The sequence below is a fragment of the Pimephales promelas genome, chromosome 17 (genome assembly GCF_988280905.1).
Source record: "Pimephales promelas chromosome 17, fPimPro1.hap1.1, whole genome shotgun sequence".
Taxonomy (NCBI): Eukaryota; Metazoa; Chordata; class Actinopteri; order Cypriniformes; family Leuciscidae; genus Pimephales; species Pimephales promelas.
Genome location: NC_142785.1, coordinates 24827126 through 24843998, shown reverse-complemented (window position 1 = coordinate 24843998; position 16873 = coordinate 24827126). Strand labels below are relative to the sequence as shown.

General features: G+C 35.7%; 1 protein-coding gene and 1 long non-coding RNA gene across 2 annotated transcripts; one reads left to right on the top strand and one right to left on the bottom strand.

The window, feature by feature from the left end:
- Positions 1-678: 678 nt before the first annotated feature.
- On the top strand, positions 679-2568 carry LOC120486296 (uncharacterized). Its single transcript, XR_016147186.1, has 3 exons — positions 679-1060; positions 2109-2212; positions 2380-2568. It is a non-coding gene; the product is annotated as an uncharacterized LOC120486296 (long non-coding RNA).
- Positions 2569-4818: 2250 nt separating this feature from the next.
- Positions 4819-16471, bottom strand: cpn1 (carboxypeptidase N subunit 1). The gene is made up of 9 exons (XM_039665078.2): positions 15161-16471; positions 12461-12657; positions 11656-11811; positions 9021-9197; positions 7489-7600; positions 6780-6919; positions 5643-5742; positions 5440-5558; positions 4819-5353 (listed from the first exon to the last, which is right to left on the bottom strand). The coding sequence occupies exons 1-9, from the start codon at positions 15576-15578 to the stop codon at positions 5234-5236; spliced, it is 1539 nt and encodes a 512-aa protein (XP_039521012.2). The 5' UTR covers positions 15579-16471; the 3' UTR covers positions 4819-5233.
- Positions 16472-16873: the final 402 nt, after the last annotated feature.

Genomic DNA, 16873 nt, shown 5'->3' with positions numbered 1-16873 from the left:
AATGACACTCATGCTTTAAATATGTTTCTAAAAAGTGTACTAGAAGTACATTGGTATTTAATTACATTTTTAAGAAATATGCTAAATACAAACATATTTTAATTGTATTTAAAAATGTTTTACTAGAAACGCAATGCTAATAAATATACACTTAATTACACTTTTAGAAATATGCTAAAAACAAACATAGTTTTAGTGAAATTTTAGTGTATTTACAGAAAGCATACTTGTTGCTAAATTAAAGTATTTTTTTGTGTTTACTTTGTGTGTATAGCAATTTGTAACCTTATAACTTATTTAACCTTGTATAGGACTAGAGCAATATATTTTTAATATTTATGTTATACTGTAGCTTGTGCTTCAGCCCTGCTTTAAAAAATATTGTGAAAAACAAATGAGACATATATCTATATATATATAAAGTTTAAAAATTACAAGTAATGCACTTATATACTTCTGCATTAATTAATCAAATAGTCTTTTCCACAAAACAAGTGAATACCAGTACTTGCACACATCAACATAAAAGATCAGGTGTACATACTAGAAAAACTAAATAAATTTGTTAAAGCTTGACTCTTACATTTGTTTAGCCAAAATGAATAAAAAACCTGTTTATAAAGCATGTTATGTTTATATTAACAGAGTTGTTTTCTTTTTTTGTGGCCGTTAGTTAGTTAGTATTTCCAGTTGCATTCATTTGGACCAATCAGAGCCAATCTTTTCAAAACAAGCTTGCCGGCAATTGTCCAATCACACACTGCCATTTGAACTTACATGTTGGGCGGGGCGCAGACAGCGGATACTGACTGTCTGTGGTATTCCATTATAGCTTCGGATATTTCAACAGAAATCATGTATTTTCTAAATTTTGCTTTGTTATTTCACTGACTCGGACCTAGTGAATGTGGATAGCACCGATCTAATATTGAGAGAACACACGAGCAGATTACCAGGTCGTCAGCTCCCGCAAACAAGTTAGCAGTGAAGAGGACAACGCAGAGCTGCGCCGCCACAACATGGAGCAAGATACTGCCAGAAAAGATCTTACTTCTTGGTGGTAAGTTTATTAGTTTAAGTGATTAGTATAATTGGCTTTATTCTCACTTTGGGTTTAGTTTAAAATATTTTCAGAAGTTGATGACGATGTTCTGTGGATTACTGGCGTTTCTGTTGATTTGACACTAAAGCGAGTTAATGTTTATCCATTGACGTCTATCAACTTAATGTTTTAGATCTAGACAGTGAAAACAACTATAAAAACATTGCACACTGTGTTTGCAGAAAAAAAGGTTATTAATGGTGATTACACAACAGGCTTGATTGTCCCTAAGTAACTTATGTTTTAAATATTATAATATATTTTAAGCTCTAATACACATTTGTGATATTTAATTCATAGTAAAATCTAATTAATTATTAGTAGGCTGTCAGTTTTCATGTCAATTCGATAAATAAATTGTAATCACCAACTATAAGCTTTCACAAAACCAATTATTAAATATCTTGCACTGAGAAATTAAAATGATGTTAAATAATGAAATGAGAGATTTTATATTTAATATTTAGCCTAGCCAAGGAATTTGCACATTGCAAAGACATTTTTTTTATTAAACCTAACCGTGAGTAGATAAGGTCAAGTCGAGTAAGTAGTAGTTGATCCTCTTGATTTGTAACTTTTTGTTGGTGAAAAACAACAAAAAAAGGCAATAGTGTGTCATGTAGCAGCTAAGTAACTAAGTGACCTATTATATATTAACACGTATTTGAAAAATGAATATGTATTTTGCCTGATTATGCATTGAATTATACAATCGCATAATCGTGTTTTTCTCGAGGGACTGATTTATATGATTTTATGTGTGGTATTCAGCTTTTTTACATTTAATCAAGTCGTTATCAGCTGTCACCAACTTGTAACTTTCAATAGAATGTTCTGTCTTTATTAATAATGAATAATTACTTTAATAATAGGGTGGAAGTTACAGTAATGGTTCATTAAATATGTTTCACCATTTAAACAAAATACAAATTATATATGAAGAACACAAACTAGTGTTTTTTCTGCCCTAACTTTGTATAACATGCAACTTGATTTTTTCTTGTAGGGATATTAGCATCTCTCAAAGAGGCCCTGGAGTCCATGAAACGAGGTTCATTCAGCTCAAGCCCAAGATCATCTGAGCTGTGTCTTCCTGAAACCTCAGAAATGGTTAGAAAATTCTTTATGATAAAGAAAAATCCTATTTGTTATAATAATTATATCTGACTTTTTGTGCATTAAGTGTTCTGAATTAAGTAACAAAGTGACAGCTTTTTATTAGAATTATAAATGAACAAGTTTATACTAATGCTTGTTTTTTTTTTTATTCTTGCCAGATTTCCCTCTGTGTTTCTGATGTCCCCAAAAGAGTCTATGGCAGACTGAAAAAGTCACGAACTTCTCTTTTTACTCAAGATTTGGCCACTTTACTTTTTGCTATTGTATTTCACTTTGTTTGACTTAAAGGATTAGTTCACTTAAAAAAAAAAAAAAACCTTTTGCTGATAATTTACTCACCCCCATGCCAAGATATCCATGTCATTCTTTCTTCAGTTGAAAAGAAATTAAGGTTTTTGATGAAAACATTCCAGGATTTTCTCCATATAATGGACTTCATTGGGGACCAAACGGTTCAAGGTCCAAAAGACAGTTTCTGTGCAAACTGTTCAAAGGGCTTTAAACGATTCCAGACGATGAATAAGGGTCTTATAAAGCGAAACGATCGGTCATTTAAAAAAAAAAACCCACAAGTTTAAGTTTTATAAGCTCAAATGGTCGCCTTGCTCTGTTCTGTTATGCATGTTCATGATTTTCCTATTTGAACTCGTTCATCAAAATTAACAAATCTTTTTCCGAGTCATTAGGTTCATTCAATGAACGAAATGAATGAATTGACTCGAAAAAAGATTTGTCAGGGCTGCCAACTCTCAAGCATTCAGCACAAGACTCTCGCAATTGAGCCAATTCTCATGCTTTCACGACAAATTGACTGTTAGCCATTGGACCCTGAACCGTTTGGTTCCCAGTGAAGTCCATTATATGGAGAAAATCCTGGAATGTTTTCATCAAAAACCTTAATTTCTTTTCGACTGAAGAAAGAAAGACATGGACATCTTGGAAGACATGGGGGTGAGTAAATTATCAGCAAAAGTTTTTTCAAAAGTGAACTACTCCTTTCAGTTAGTTTATTTATTTATTTATTTTTGTTCTGTTTAATACCTCTGCAAATCAATGCATTTTATGTTAATGTATTTTGTTTAGTTTTCATAATGCTTTACTGATGTAGTGCATTAAAGTTTATCTTTCAAAGAGTGTTTGTGTGTTTTGTAGAGTTTTATTGGGTTTTGTTGAATTCAAATGTTTAAATGTATTTTTAATACATTAAAATATATTATTTTTATATTAAATGGTTTTTGGAAAAATATATTTTTAATATGTTAATAGTGGGTCCAATAGTGTTCTACTAATACATTATTAATAAGCTGAAATTATATTTAAAATATACTCAGAACGCATTAATGTGAAGCTAAAAATATACTAATGCTGTATTTCTAAAGTCTATTTAAAGTGTATTAAAATACACTTTAAATAAGTGCTATTATATTACATTAAATGTACTTAAAATGGTTCCATTTTAGCACAATTTAGTATAATAAAATATATTACTATTACCTTAAAATTGAACTTAAATACATATTAAAGTACACTTAATATACTTGAAGTTGTTTCAATTTAGCACATTTAATACATATTTAATACGGTACACTTAAAATACATTAAGTATATCAAAATAAGTACAATTTAAATATATTTCCTTTTCACCTGGGGAGCCTTAGAAAAAGATTGACAAGCACAGTTTTCTTGTTTTTTATGTAATTCCTATAAGGAAGTTGTAGTTGGACATATCAAAGTCTCACTTAATGTATGTAATGTTGCAGTGTTTTCTGATGTTTTTAGAATTGCTTTCTATTATTTTCAACACTTTTCAGTAGAGAAATACCAGTGGTCTGACTATATCGCTAGCACTGACACCTAGTGTTCCTTTAGGTTCAATAAACATGTGTGTGCTTCCATCTAAGTTATACCGAAGTTAAACATTTCACTTATACTTGAGTGGAGAATTTAATAAGAATAAGATCCTTTCTTAAATATGCACTGGATATATTCATTATAAACACAAATGATTGCTGATTTGAAAATGCTGTATAAGCTTCTCAACAAAATCTTGCATAATCGAGAGGAGTGTAGACTTGCAGTTTGTATCTTTTTAAATAGACATAAATAATCAGATGTCAAGATTCCAGTGCATTGAGAAGATGATTTCCAGATAGCAAATGGTTTGAGCAATGCAGACAGCATTGCAAAAGCATATGTTATTTCATGCTATTAATAAAGCTATTAATGCTTTTATTTTGTATTCAAAATGTTGAATAAATTATGGTGGTAATTTATTGTTAGTGAGCAGTATATAATACTTACCTTTTTTACCTACATTAATTCTTATAAATGGATGGTAATAATTCACAAGGCCTAATCATTGAGTGGAATCAAGTTGACAACTTCAAATACTGAGAACCTATCTCTTTCAGGTGTGGGGAAACGCATAGTCAAACAAACGCTTGACAGTTACATGTAAGGATCATTAAAGAATATGTGATAAAATGAATACAGTACCTTTATGAAAATTTCAATACGTTTTTACAAATATTCACACAAGCACCAAGATGGCATTTTAAACATGTTATTCTTAAAAACAACAATAACTGCCCAAAGAATAGATAGATAAACAACCTTAGTTTATTTCAAATGATAAAATGTTTATTTTATTATTTTTATCCACATAGGAGATAATTAACCTTAAACTGATTTCTGATCACAATTTCCAGTTACAGTCCATCTAAACGTCTATGACTAATTTCTCATAAAAAGAGAAATATATTTTGTTTACATAACCTACCTCTTCCTGTTCTTTTAATCAAAGCCATTATATAATATACATACCTGTATATATTTAAGCTCCACAAGAACATGAGAGCAAAATATGGATTTGTCACACTTTTATGCATCTATAAGAACCTGACATAGGAAGGTGAGATTTGTCACAGTGAGAGTCCATGTTTCCCTTTATTGTTCTTCAGTTTATAAAGTAAAGGTGTGTTTTGTCTGTGTTAAGAGAAGAGACCTTGCTCTTTATCTTGGGCCAAGGTTGGTGGGAGGAATCTTAGCCGCCGTCGATGGGCCCTTCTTGTTGGCATAAGCTTTCACGTTCAAGTTTGTCGCTTTTGGTTGAACTTTCAAATAGAAATGCAACTGGGAAGAACAACAAATAAAATATGTTAGCTTGTTATTTGTATGAAAATCAGTAAAGAATAGTGTATCTGTGTATTGTTTATCACCTGTACAGCTTCAGCCGGTCCCACTGTCACCGTGCTGGTAAAAGGTTGGTAACCTAATGCAGAAGCCGTCACTGTGTAGGTGCCCGGCAAGAGCAGACGGAAGTAGTCTCCATCGGTCCCTGAGACAGCGTCAGACACATGAAATTAAGTATTCAAGCTTGTACATTCTACAAAATCTGCTTTTAATGTAGAATGACACTCACCGCAGGTGATATCGTGGTTCACGCCAGCCACCGAGATCACTGCATTGCTAATGTGGTTGTTGTTCTCATCATAAACCATGCCTTTTATCCCATGGTGCACCTGGAGGACAGGAGAGAGTCACAATTTCAACCCACCCTTATGTTGTATTGTTTGTACAACATGTTGGTCATTTTTTCCCCAAAAGTGCTAGTAAACGTTATCGCGCTGGACTAAAACTTGCTGAATTTACTTACACAGGCTATAACAACTTTAAATTGTCCAAATTTGCTAATTTTTCAACTTTTCTTTCAGTTAGCACAGGTTTTGTATTTCTTTTTGAATCTGATTGATAGTAGGCTTCATTAATCAGAGCTTTTTTTAGGTGAATAAGCTTGAGTGAACTTTTTTCATGCATATGAAGCCTACACTCTAAAAATGCTGGGTTGTTTTAAGTTAACCCAATATTGGGTCAAATATGGACAAACTCAAACATTGGGTTAAAATTTTCATTTAAAAATGTAACCAAATGGCTGGGTCCATATTTGACCCAAAATTGGGTTAAAACAACCCAGCTTTTTTTAGAGTGTACGATTAATCAGTTCCAAAAAAAGAAATTCAAAACCTGTGCTTATTGAAAGCAAACGAGATAATAAAAAGATTGAATCCAATATTTGGTGAAAAAAAATAGCATAATGATAGAATAACAAGCAATTTAAAAGTTTGGTCATTTTTGACTGGGAAACACCAAAGTTGGTAAAGGATTTCCAGCACAAGGGTTGTGCTTTCGTTACGGTCAGGCACTGCACTCAAAGTGGTAAACCGATTCCATCCATTACTTTAAATGTGCTAGCAAGCAGTGTAATGTTACCTGAACTCACAACGTGACCCTTGAAGGTTCATATCAATTTCACATTATAAATATCTAGGGACAGGTTCATTACCTGCTGGGGCCATTGTGAACCAATAAGTCTTTCTTACCCGTGTCTGCTAGAATACTGGCCCCCTTTTTACTCGTTTGATTTCGAATACAATGCTCTCCAATTCCAGTTCTACATGTTCTGACTGCAGAGTTTGAACTTCTACTTGTTTCATTACAGGCATACAGAGCTGAAACTAAAGCAGTAAAACAGTCAAATGTGAGCAGGGAAAATCCTCACCTGCTCCATGTAGGACACCAGAGCCTCTCTGTTGGCTAACCACTCGCCGGCGAGAGCCGTCGCTGGGGGAAACTTATCACAGCTGAGCTCCAGGGTGATCTCAAAGCAGTTTGTGTGGAGGTAGTTGAAGTCCTGCATCCCTTCACAAATATTGAAGAATGATTATTCTTAATAGCACATTAACATGTAGCATGTACAGCACAAATAAAAACAGATGCCCCCCATATTCCAAATATTCACTTTTTTAATCAACCATTTAAAAGAAAAATTATAGAGCTTCAAAAGTTACATTTGCTAGAAAAAATGCACATATACTGTATAAGAAACACTTCCGTGTGTGCACGTGTGAAAGAATTTTTGTATTGTGTGTATGGGAAACTATTCACATGCTCTTACATGACCATTTTATGCTGTGTTTTTTTTTTTTTTTGCAAAAGTAATTTTATGGAAATATATGACCAAAGACAACCTAAAGATTTATGTGAAATTCAATTAGAATATTAAAAAAGTTTATTTCACTGGTGGAATTACACAGGTGCTGGCACTAGTAAAAAACGCTCTAAACTAGAACACAATTACATGTCCTTAAAGATAAAAGTCCTTGTACTTTCCAAATTTCAGCTAAATTACAAGGCATTTAGATGAGACAAAACCACAAGCCTTGTTGAAGTAATTGAATGAGAACCATGGTATGTAAAATATAACCCACCCTTAGATAGAGAGTACCAGCTGGCTCCATTTGTGATTCCTTCATCAAAGTAATCGCCACAGTTCCAGCCCTTATGCATCCAGCTGTGGGCATAGGAGTACGTCTTTGCCAACTACACACACACACACAATACAAAAACACACAAATCTGTAAATATTTCACCAGGGAATTTGGAATAACAACGGCCAGCTCTTCATTAGGTGAAGTGTGTGATTTCGGTGCAACTATGCCTTGAGAAAACAAACAACAACAACACTACAACCTGGTTTGCTGGTCTAAACAGAGACAGACAGAGTACACTACACAGCATTATTACTTGAGTAAAAGTACAGATACCCTTTGCTAAATTTGACTCAAGTACAAGTAAAAGTGCTACAGTCAGATGTCTACTTGAATAAATGTACTGAAGTACTTGTTTGTAATGTATACAGTAAGTACTTGAGTATCAAGTGTACATTTTCTAAATATTGCATTACTACTGCCACAGTGCTTACATTTATGTACAGAAACGTCCAACATGAAGTTATGAAAAATGTTAATGTAATTCCTAGGAGAATGCAAATTGAAATTAAAATAAAGTAATTTTCATCTTTTTACCATGTTGCTTTATTTAACATTTAAGAAAATTCAGAAAATTGAAATAGTCTGGCAAGGTGGGGCCACGGGTTGGGACATTCCCGGGATGGACTTGCTGTGTCTTCATCCATTGTTTTGTCCATGGTTTCGTCTCTTATCTAAATCTGACCATGGAGTTGACTTTGGTGAAAATCTGAAGGTGATTGCTGATGGGCTGTCCCAATCAGTGGCGCCTGCACAATCCAATCACGTTTGAGAGGGAAACAACAAATAGAGGTTTTCTGAGATTTTTCTTTTATTCCATATATATATATATATATATATATATATATATAGGAGTAGTAACGGCTACTCATGGTTATGGTTAGAAATGTAGTGGTGTAAAGAGTACAATATTTCCCTCTCAAATGTACTTGAGTAAAATAATGAATACTCCAAATATGATACTCGAGTAAAGTACAGAGCCCTCAAAACTGTTCTCAATTACTTTTACTCCATTACTGTCCAGCTCTGGGTCTAAATGTAACTCTCAGCCAGATCAGGCTGGTCTTTTATCTTGTTTTAGTAGGGTTTTGTGCTCTTGGCCAGGCTTGGAGACTCTGTATTAAGATCTAATTTGACCAATAGCAGTTAGTAAAGGCAAATCTACTTTTTGTGCAACTAAGATAAACTTATGACCTGTCTTAAAGAAAAAAATTAGATGACTTGTCTAGGCAGTTTAGACAACTGCAGATAATACCATCTTAAACCTACTTCGACTAGCAAGTCAGCTTTGGTTTAAAACCATACAGAATTGCAAAAAAAAAAAAAAAATCTCCCATTTGTAAAATGATTTGATAGTGCCACAGAAACCAAAGAGATATAATCTTACAAATAGCTTACAATTGATTGTCGACATTAAACTTTTTCAAAAGTAGAAAAAAATCACACAAACAACTAAAAAAAACACAACATACCTTTCGAAATATTTTATCATCAGAGGTGGCCGAGTATGTTGTTTTGCTTCTTATCCGTGGCTCGCGAGACTTATCGAAGGGGTAATTGGCAACTACAGCTCCACCGTGGAGGTTAGCAGACAGAACAAAGTTATAATTCTGCATCCATTTTATCACTGCTAAAGTCTCCGGCTCAACCTGCAAGAAGCAAAAATACAGGGAAAAACTTTCAGATTTCAGCCTTTGTTTTAGGTTTTTGTGCCATGACACTCCAGCAACGTTCTTCCTTCAACTCTGCTATCTGAGAGATCTGACATGTGGTGCTAGACGTGAAGGGATAATAAACCTCCACCTGACCCAGTTGGCTCCTTCGAGATGGCTGCTGGGTTATTGATCCCGTTCGTGCTCTGTTTTGAAGAAACTGTGTATTTATTATGCATGGATCTGTATATATAAACAACCAAGCGTCCCTTTGGCCCTAGATGTCATTGAAGAGTCAGGTTTCATGCTGTGAACTCACACAGATGTTTTTCACTCTTCTTAGGTCTGTGTAGTGCAAAACCCACACTAGGGTCAGAAGGTCACGAGCGGGGTTTGATGTGAGAGTGACAGCTCTTGACTCACAGAGAAACGATTGGAACTTGTCACACTCCTCCGACTGCGCTTCTTCTGTTGTTTTCCTGAGGGACGTCTGGCTGCCAGTGAACATACTTCTCCAAAGCTGGAGTTCTCATTTTGAAGTAAGGAAAATACATAGTTGTTCATGGAAAGAGCTGTTTAAATGGATTGTATTATTCTAGTGAGGTCTTCCAAAAAATCTGGGAATTCTTTCATTTTATTATTAAAAAAAAAAAATCAACTATTTCTAGTAATTAAACTACTTTGTGGTAAAGGTCAGATGTTCCTGCTTCCATCTTGCACAATATGTTCTTTGTAACATTCTCAAATCATGATGGATAGCATGGATACACACAGATGAGGTTGACTTTATATTACTCAGCAGGTTGTGAAAGGCTAACCAAAATATCCAGAGCCCTTGATGAAGACTAACAGCAGTACAAGCTAAAAAAGTCCATTTACACAAGCCAAGGCTCTCTATTTTGTGAAAGGTGGGCCTGTTGGCGAGGCGATTGATAGAGAGCAGACCGGCAGAACGAGAGCTGGGTGGGTTACTAACAGACTAATGGAGAGCTTAAGTCTGCTGTCCAACTGTAAAAACAAAAACGTTTTTCTTTGCAATGCAGGAAACTGGCACTATCCTGTATTTTACTTAAGATTAGAACAGGGATTTATCTATGTGATGTCTAGGTATAAAAGATTGTTTGTACATTAAAAAGGTCACCCCATGAAAAGATATACAAAGTAGACAACATATACAGATCCTGTAGCTCAATTGGTAGAACAGGCCAGCAGAATGATCCATGGATATCTGAATCTGGGGTTCATTCACCACGTTTCATGTTTGTATAAGCAATGAATGTTTGACAACTGACAAATAATGAAATGATTTCAATAATAAATAACTTCGAAACAATTCATAAAAAGCCAGGCTCATAAGAGTCTGAGACTGGTTGCACTAGGTTTTTGACTTTTTTTTGACTGAGAAGTATCATCTTCATTATCGCTTTAAATAAATAAATCTCAAAATACTGTTCAAAAGTTTGGATATATATTTTTTTATGTCTTTAATGTGTTTATTGAGGCTGCATTTATTTGATCAGAGATCAAGATAGTGAGAACAGAGAACAGTAATATTGTGAAATATTATTGTTATTTAAAATAACTGTTTTCTATTTTAATACATTTTAAAATGTAATTTATTCATGTGATGTCAAAGCTGAATTTTCAGCATCGTTACTTCAGTCTCACATGATCCTTCGGAAATCATTCTAATGCTGATTTGGTGCTGAAAACAGTTATGTTTTTGGTGTTGAATACAGTTATGATGCTCAATAATTTTGTGGAAAGCGAGATGCCTTTTTGTTCAGGATTCTTTGATAAACAGAACATTAGAAGGTTATGTGAAATAATAATCTTTTGTAACATTACAAATGTCTTTACTGTCACTTTTCATCAATTTAAGACCTCTTGCTGAATAAAATTATTCTTTTTTTTTTTTAAACTTACTGACCCCAAACTTTTGAACTGTAGTGCGCATAAATGGTTAGCATATATACAAATGTGTTATTGTGTTATTGTTACCCTATAAAAGAGAATCTTATATTTAATTGTCTATCTCAACATCTTTCAGCACTTCCAAAACGCTACACAAGCATAACTGGACAAATCCGCAGAAAAATCTTGTTGCAAAGTATCTAAAATGCTGTTTTGGTTCAGTATAATTCCCTTCCAGAACTGTCTTACATGACTGCTTTCCAAAGCACCAGAGAAAGAGATGCAAATATCTTATTAAATACAAAAAATATTATATACACTGGCTTTTCCAACTTTTCTTAGAGATATTTTAGCAGCAGATTATCAGTAAATGACAAATTTGTCCTCTTTGGCTCACTGGATGGAAACAGCGCTTTATTTGCAAATGTTTTAGCCTATGTGATATTCAATTTCTGCGCAGAAGTTAAATTAGCAGTAGCTTTGGATGGAAGCTATTGTCTCCTCTCCTATAGAGGTGTATGTGACACTGATTGATGATCACCTGTAATTCCCAGTTGTCTGGCAGTGGTAGGTGGTGGTTTTGGCCATTGTGCTTCTCGTAGTAGTACATAAGAGCATTCAGGTCGGGGAAGTTGCGGTTCAGGTCGACCTCCTTTGCATTTCCACGTCCCACTAAGTAGCCGTTGAATTCTGGACCCTGTAAATCGGATAAAGAGCATATCATTTCCTATTCTTTAAGTACCATTTTGGGAAGGATATCACCTTTTAACATTCTCACTATGTCAGGTGCGAAATGTATACCTCAAGTAGTTTATTGTGCTTGTGTGTGTTGTGCAAGCGAGTTAGAGCATGTTAAATAGATCCTGTCTGATGCTGAGGTATAGTTTCCTTAGCTAGTTCTTGTCTGGTCCATTGAGACACTTGATAACTAGGTGTGTGAGGCCACATTCAGCCACCATTTACTGCTGGACATATAATTAGTCTCGAAGACCAAAAAAAAAAAGAGTCTGTATTACTATAATTTTGCACTCTAGATGTGTGAACGTTGTAGGTGTATGGATGCTCTGTTCCAGAAAACAAAATACTGTATGTATTTTGTTATTTTTTGTGAGTTCTTCTGGTGTAATTAGTCTCAAAAGAAAGCCAGCAATGCACTCTGGGATATGACTGATTCCTCCATAACAAACTAGAGGCCACCAGAGACTTACAACACCCCCACTCCCACACCACAGCTGCCACACTGAAGAAATAAGTGTATATGCATGCTCACATTCACATCACCCGCTGTTGGTCACAGATTTTAGTATTTGTTTTATAAAGTAGATTAGCTACTAAGGGCTGTATACCTGCCTGGCAGCCACCTCATATCCATCCGGGTTCATGGAAGGAAGGATGTGGATCCGTGTGTCGTGGATGAGGCGCGTGATTCGCTCGTTTCCTGCCCGGTATTCCTCGCACAGGAACTGGGCTAAGTAGATGAGCAGCTCCCTGCCAAGCACTTCGTTCCCGTGCATGTTCCCGACGTACTTGAACTCTGGCTCCACTGAAAAACACAGGTCAGGTGACCACCGGTCAGGAAGTCATGATCCATGAATAGCATGCGAGGAACAAGCTCTATGCATGCAAATGTAATTCAGAAGCAGCAACTGTATGGATTAAGGCCCAATATGCAATATAAAGGTACTGCAAGGATTGCCTACTAAATATTTGAAGAGATTTTGCAATCATTTACTCACCCTCATGTTGATCCATAACTTTCTTTTGTGGAACACAACAGGAGAAATGTACATTTTTTAATACAATGAAAGGGAATGGCTCCAAGAAGCACCATATAAAAGAAGGTCTTATACATTAACATATACATTACATTCCAAGTCTTCTGAAGCCATTTAATATATTTGTATGAAGAACACACCATATTTAGTCACAGAAAATTATTGAGCGACATGAGGGTGAGTAAATGATGTATCCCTTTAAAACAAATTCACTTTTCCATCAGTGTATGTGGCATGTGGTTGAGTAAGCTGACACTTTAAATGCTCGTATCAAATATGAATGAATTAAAATTCATCATTTTCCTCCCACAAAAGCTTTTTGAGGGTTTAACAGCACAGCAGGCCACTCATCGAAATTCCTGTCTCACAGCCAGTTGTCAGCTCATTATTCACAATTATCTCCTCTAGCAAGTACCAGCAGATTTCCGTTTGTTCTTTTTTGATGCGGAAGTGAGTGACGGCGAGATCGCAGATCTAATTAGCTACTGTGTGCAGGCACAGTCTTCCTATTAATCACCAAATAATTAAATTAACTCTGCTGTGCCTCTGCTCAGAGTCACAAAAAGGGTGGCCTTGACATTAATAGATGAACATTGTTTGAAATCTAAAGGGTCAGGTGGTCACAAGGACTTTGCCCACTCTGCTGTATCGGTTCCTGTTTTTGTACTCTGTGTGGAACATGTATACATCCTGCAATTCTCTCAGAGGTTTTACCTTTGTATGCTTACTGCAGCAGATTTTTCTTACTCAGTATTTCTGTCTTGTTTTTCAGTACAAATATCTAAATATTCTTAAATCAAGATACATGCACTTGAAAAGCAAAATTACTTCAAATATTAAGAGAAATATTGCTTAAAATTAAGTGACTTCATGCTTAAAATGAGAAGAAAAATCTCCCAGTGGGGTCATAAAATGATTTTGTTTTCCCTTTGAATTAAGTTTATTTTTCCAACCTCATTGGCAGACTATTTTTTCTTGTTTTAAGCATGAACTCCCTTCATTTTGATAGATTTTTCAGAAAGATAAACTCAACTATAAACTTCTACTTTTGCCTCAAACTCCTAATTACTGCTTAATAATAGTTAGTAAGGTCGTTTTGAAGTTTAGGAATTGGGTTAAAGCTGTACAATATGGATTTGCAGAATATGACATTAATATGTGCTTTATAATTACTAATAAACAGCCTATATCCTAGTAATATACATGAGAATTAGCGACTAATAGTAAGAATTGGACTAAAGTGTTACTGAAAACTTCATATCATAAGTAACTTTGCTTCTCAAGCAAATACATCGTGATTTAAGAATGTTTAGATTTTGTGCTGGAAAACAAGGCAAGAATACATATTAAGAAAATTATTTTTGGAGAGAACATCTGATGGCAAAAATTAACTGGCTGATTTATTAAGTTATTTTGTTGATGAATCTCAACTACTTCCAATGGCAGAGCTGAAAGTGTTCTGTATTTGAGTGAACAAAGGAACAAGGTCTACAGAGGGATACAAAGAGAAATGTCACTGCTGAGCAGCTGTTCTTTTTAATATTTCATAAGATACATAGGATTTCTCTGTCATCTTTTTTTGAAGTATCAGATGTTTCTCCTGAAATTCCAAATAAAGACGATTGTTGGCTTACAAAGCATAGATCCTTTGGGATTTCTGACTTTTGATTCTTAAACTTTGGTATCTTGGCCAATCTAAGCAAAGTTCAAGATATTTTTCTCTTCTGGAACTCTAGAGGAGACACATGCAAGATTAATGAGCTCTCGTTCTCAATAGGATCATCCGAGAAGCAGAAGTGTCCATTTGCTCTTTGTTTTTAGGAATAACAAACAAGCTATTAAACATTCTGATTTTTCATTCCAGTGGGAATGTTCTTCTTTTGGATTACTAACAAGACCTGTGTTTACTCCTGTCTGCAACGGCTACACCACATCTCCAGGCACATACTCCCCCTTAAACCCATTAGTGTCCATTCTTAAATGAAATTTACTGTATCTGAGTGTTTGAGGAGCAACAAGATAAATCAAGTTGACGGTCAACATGGCTGGCCAGACAAACTCATGATGAATGACCAGCCAAAGCTTGATTTCGATGTGTGATTAAGTGATTATCTCAGAAAACAGCCCAAATGATGCAGTCAAACCCAAATGATTAATTCACCAATCAGCTCTGGCAGCCCTACAGCCTCAGTAGGAACAACGTGGAAGAGTTTTCCTGAGCTATATGTGAGGAATTTAATGCCTTGGTACAAGAGTAAAGAAAAGACTCACGTGTTTCATGGATGCCAGGATTATCGGTGAACTCCAGGACGTATAGGTGGCGTCCCTCCACGCTGCGACCGATGCTGTATATGCGAGTGATGTAGGGGCATTCGCTTTGGACAGCAAAAAGAGCTCTCACCATCTCCTCATATCCATGGTGCTGGAAGTCAGATGCCCCGGTCAACGAAGCCTCTAGCCCCAGAAGCAGCGCCCCAATCCAGATGAGAGAGCTGCCTGACAGCATGGTCCCAGACTGCTCCGCAAACAGAGCACCACTTCTTTTCCTCACTCTCTTTCTCAATCCTGCTCTCCCCGTTTGCCTCCTCCCTCTGGACCTCCTCTCACTCCCGCTTAGAAGAGCAAGTAAGGACGGCCCCTCCTTTCTCTCTTTTTCTCCCTCTCTCGCTCTTCTGATTCCCTCACCCATACCATTTGTGTGTGTTTACTCAATTGGCATTGTTGGAGAAGTGAGAGTTGACATCACATATGACACCTCAACTTTGGTTTTACGCTCCTCACACACCAAACCTCCCCCTCTTGTGTTTTTCTGGCAGTGCTATGACCTGCGGTTAGTCTCTGACTAGCTTTTAAAAGCGTGATCACTGATGATTTAACTAAACAGTAATAAAAGCAAACAGGAAAGGGGTGAAATAGAGGCTTTATTTTGGGGGAAAGGGATGTGATTAGCATTTACTCTCCCACTTTCGCTCCAACACTAGCTCATTCATTAACTCAGAGTAAACATACTTGGAGCCTAAGAGGTTAGTGCTTCTACAGGGCATTCTGGGAAAACAGACCGTGGGGGACTAATGGTTTCATGAGCGCTGTGGAACTGGCCCCCTGAGGCCCTCCTCCCATCACCTCTACTATAAACCCCAGGAGTTGCTGTCCGTCACACTCACTATAACCTGAATGTTAGTACGGCAGTTGTTGCTTTGTTACTGAATTTATATTCATTCTCAATAACAACGGGGATGGAAATGTAACACATTTTGCGTTGACCGAACAAGCAGGCTGTTTACTCAATTGCACATGTGTTTGTGCCATTACCAACTACCCTTGCTGTTGCCAGACTAGCCATTTGGCTTGAAGTCTGCATGAAACGGAAGTTGTGATAGGCTTTTCTTACCTATTGTAATGTATGTCCAAGTGAAACTGCTTCTCAAACAAGAAAAAATGTAGGGTCGAGAGTCGAGTTTTGATTTTGTCCATCGGAAATGAATTGGATTGTTGTCATGTGAGGGACAGGTTGTCTCACCCTCACGCTGCTGAAAAATGTGTCACCAGAGAAGAGATTTCACTGCAAGAGGAAGGGAAAGTTAAAAGTCAACATGAAATCAAAACTGAAGATTATTATTTATGGAACAGTGCATAATAAATTGTTTATCTGTGTACATAATTATTCTTTTTTTAAATTCATTATCTAAATATTCCCGCAACAAATGCTCATTGGAAAAACATACCTGTTGCAATATTTTTGAAAACCGCTAAATCCATACAAAAATACGTACCAATACGTACATATAACTCCAGTTTCCAACAGAAATGAACACAAGAGGCAATAAAACAGCAAGCACTTTTAATAGTTTTTGCACAAAATTATAATCACATGGGAAGATTATGGATTAATAAAGACTTTCACACAGCTTCTTGCACAATTATGTTATGACCCCAAAACACTTTTTACTATAGTGCATGATGTAGACAATGCTACTTGTAGGC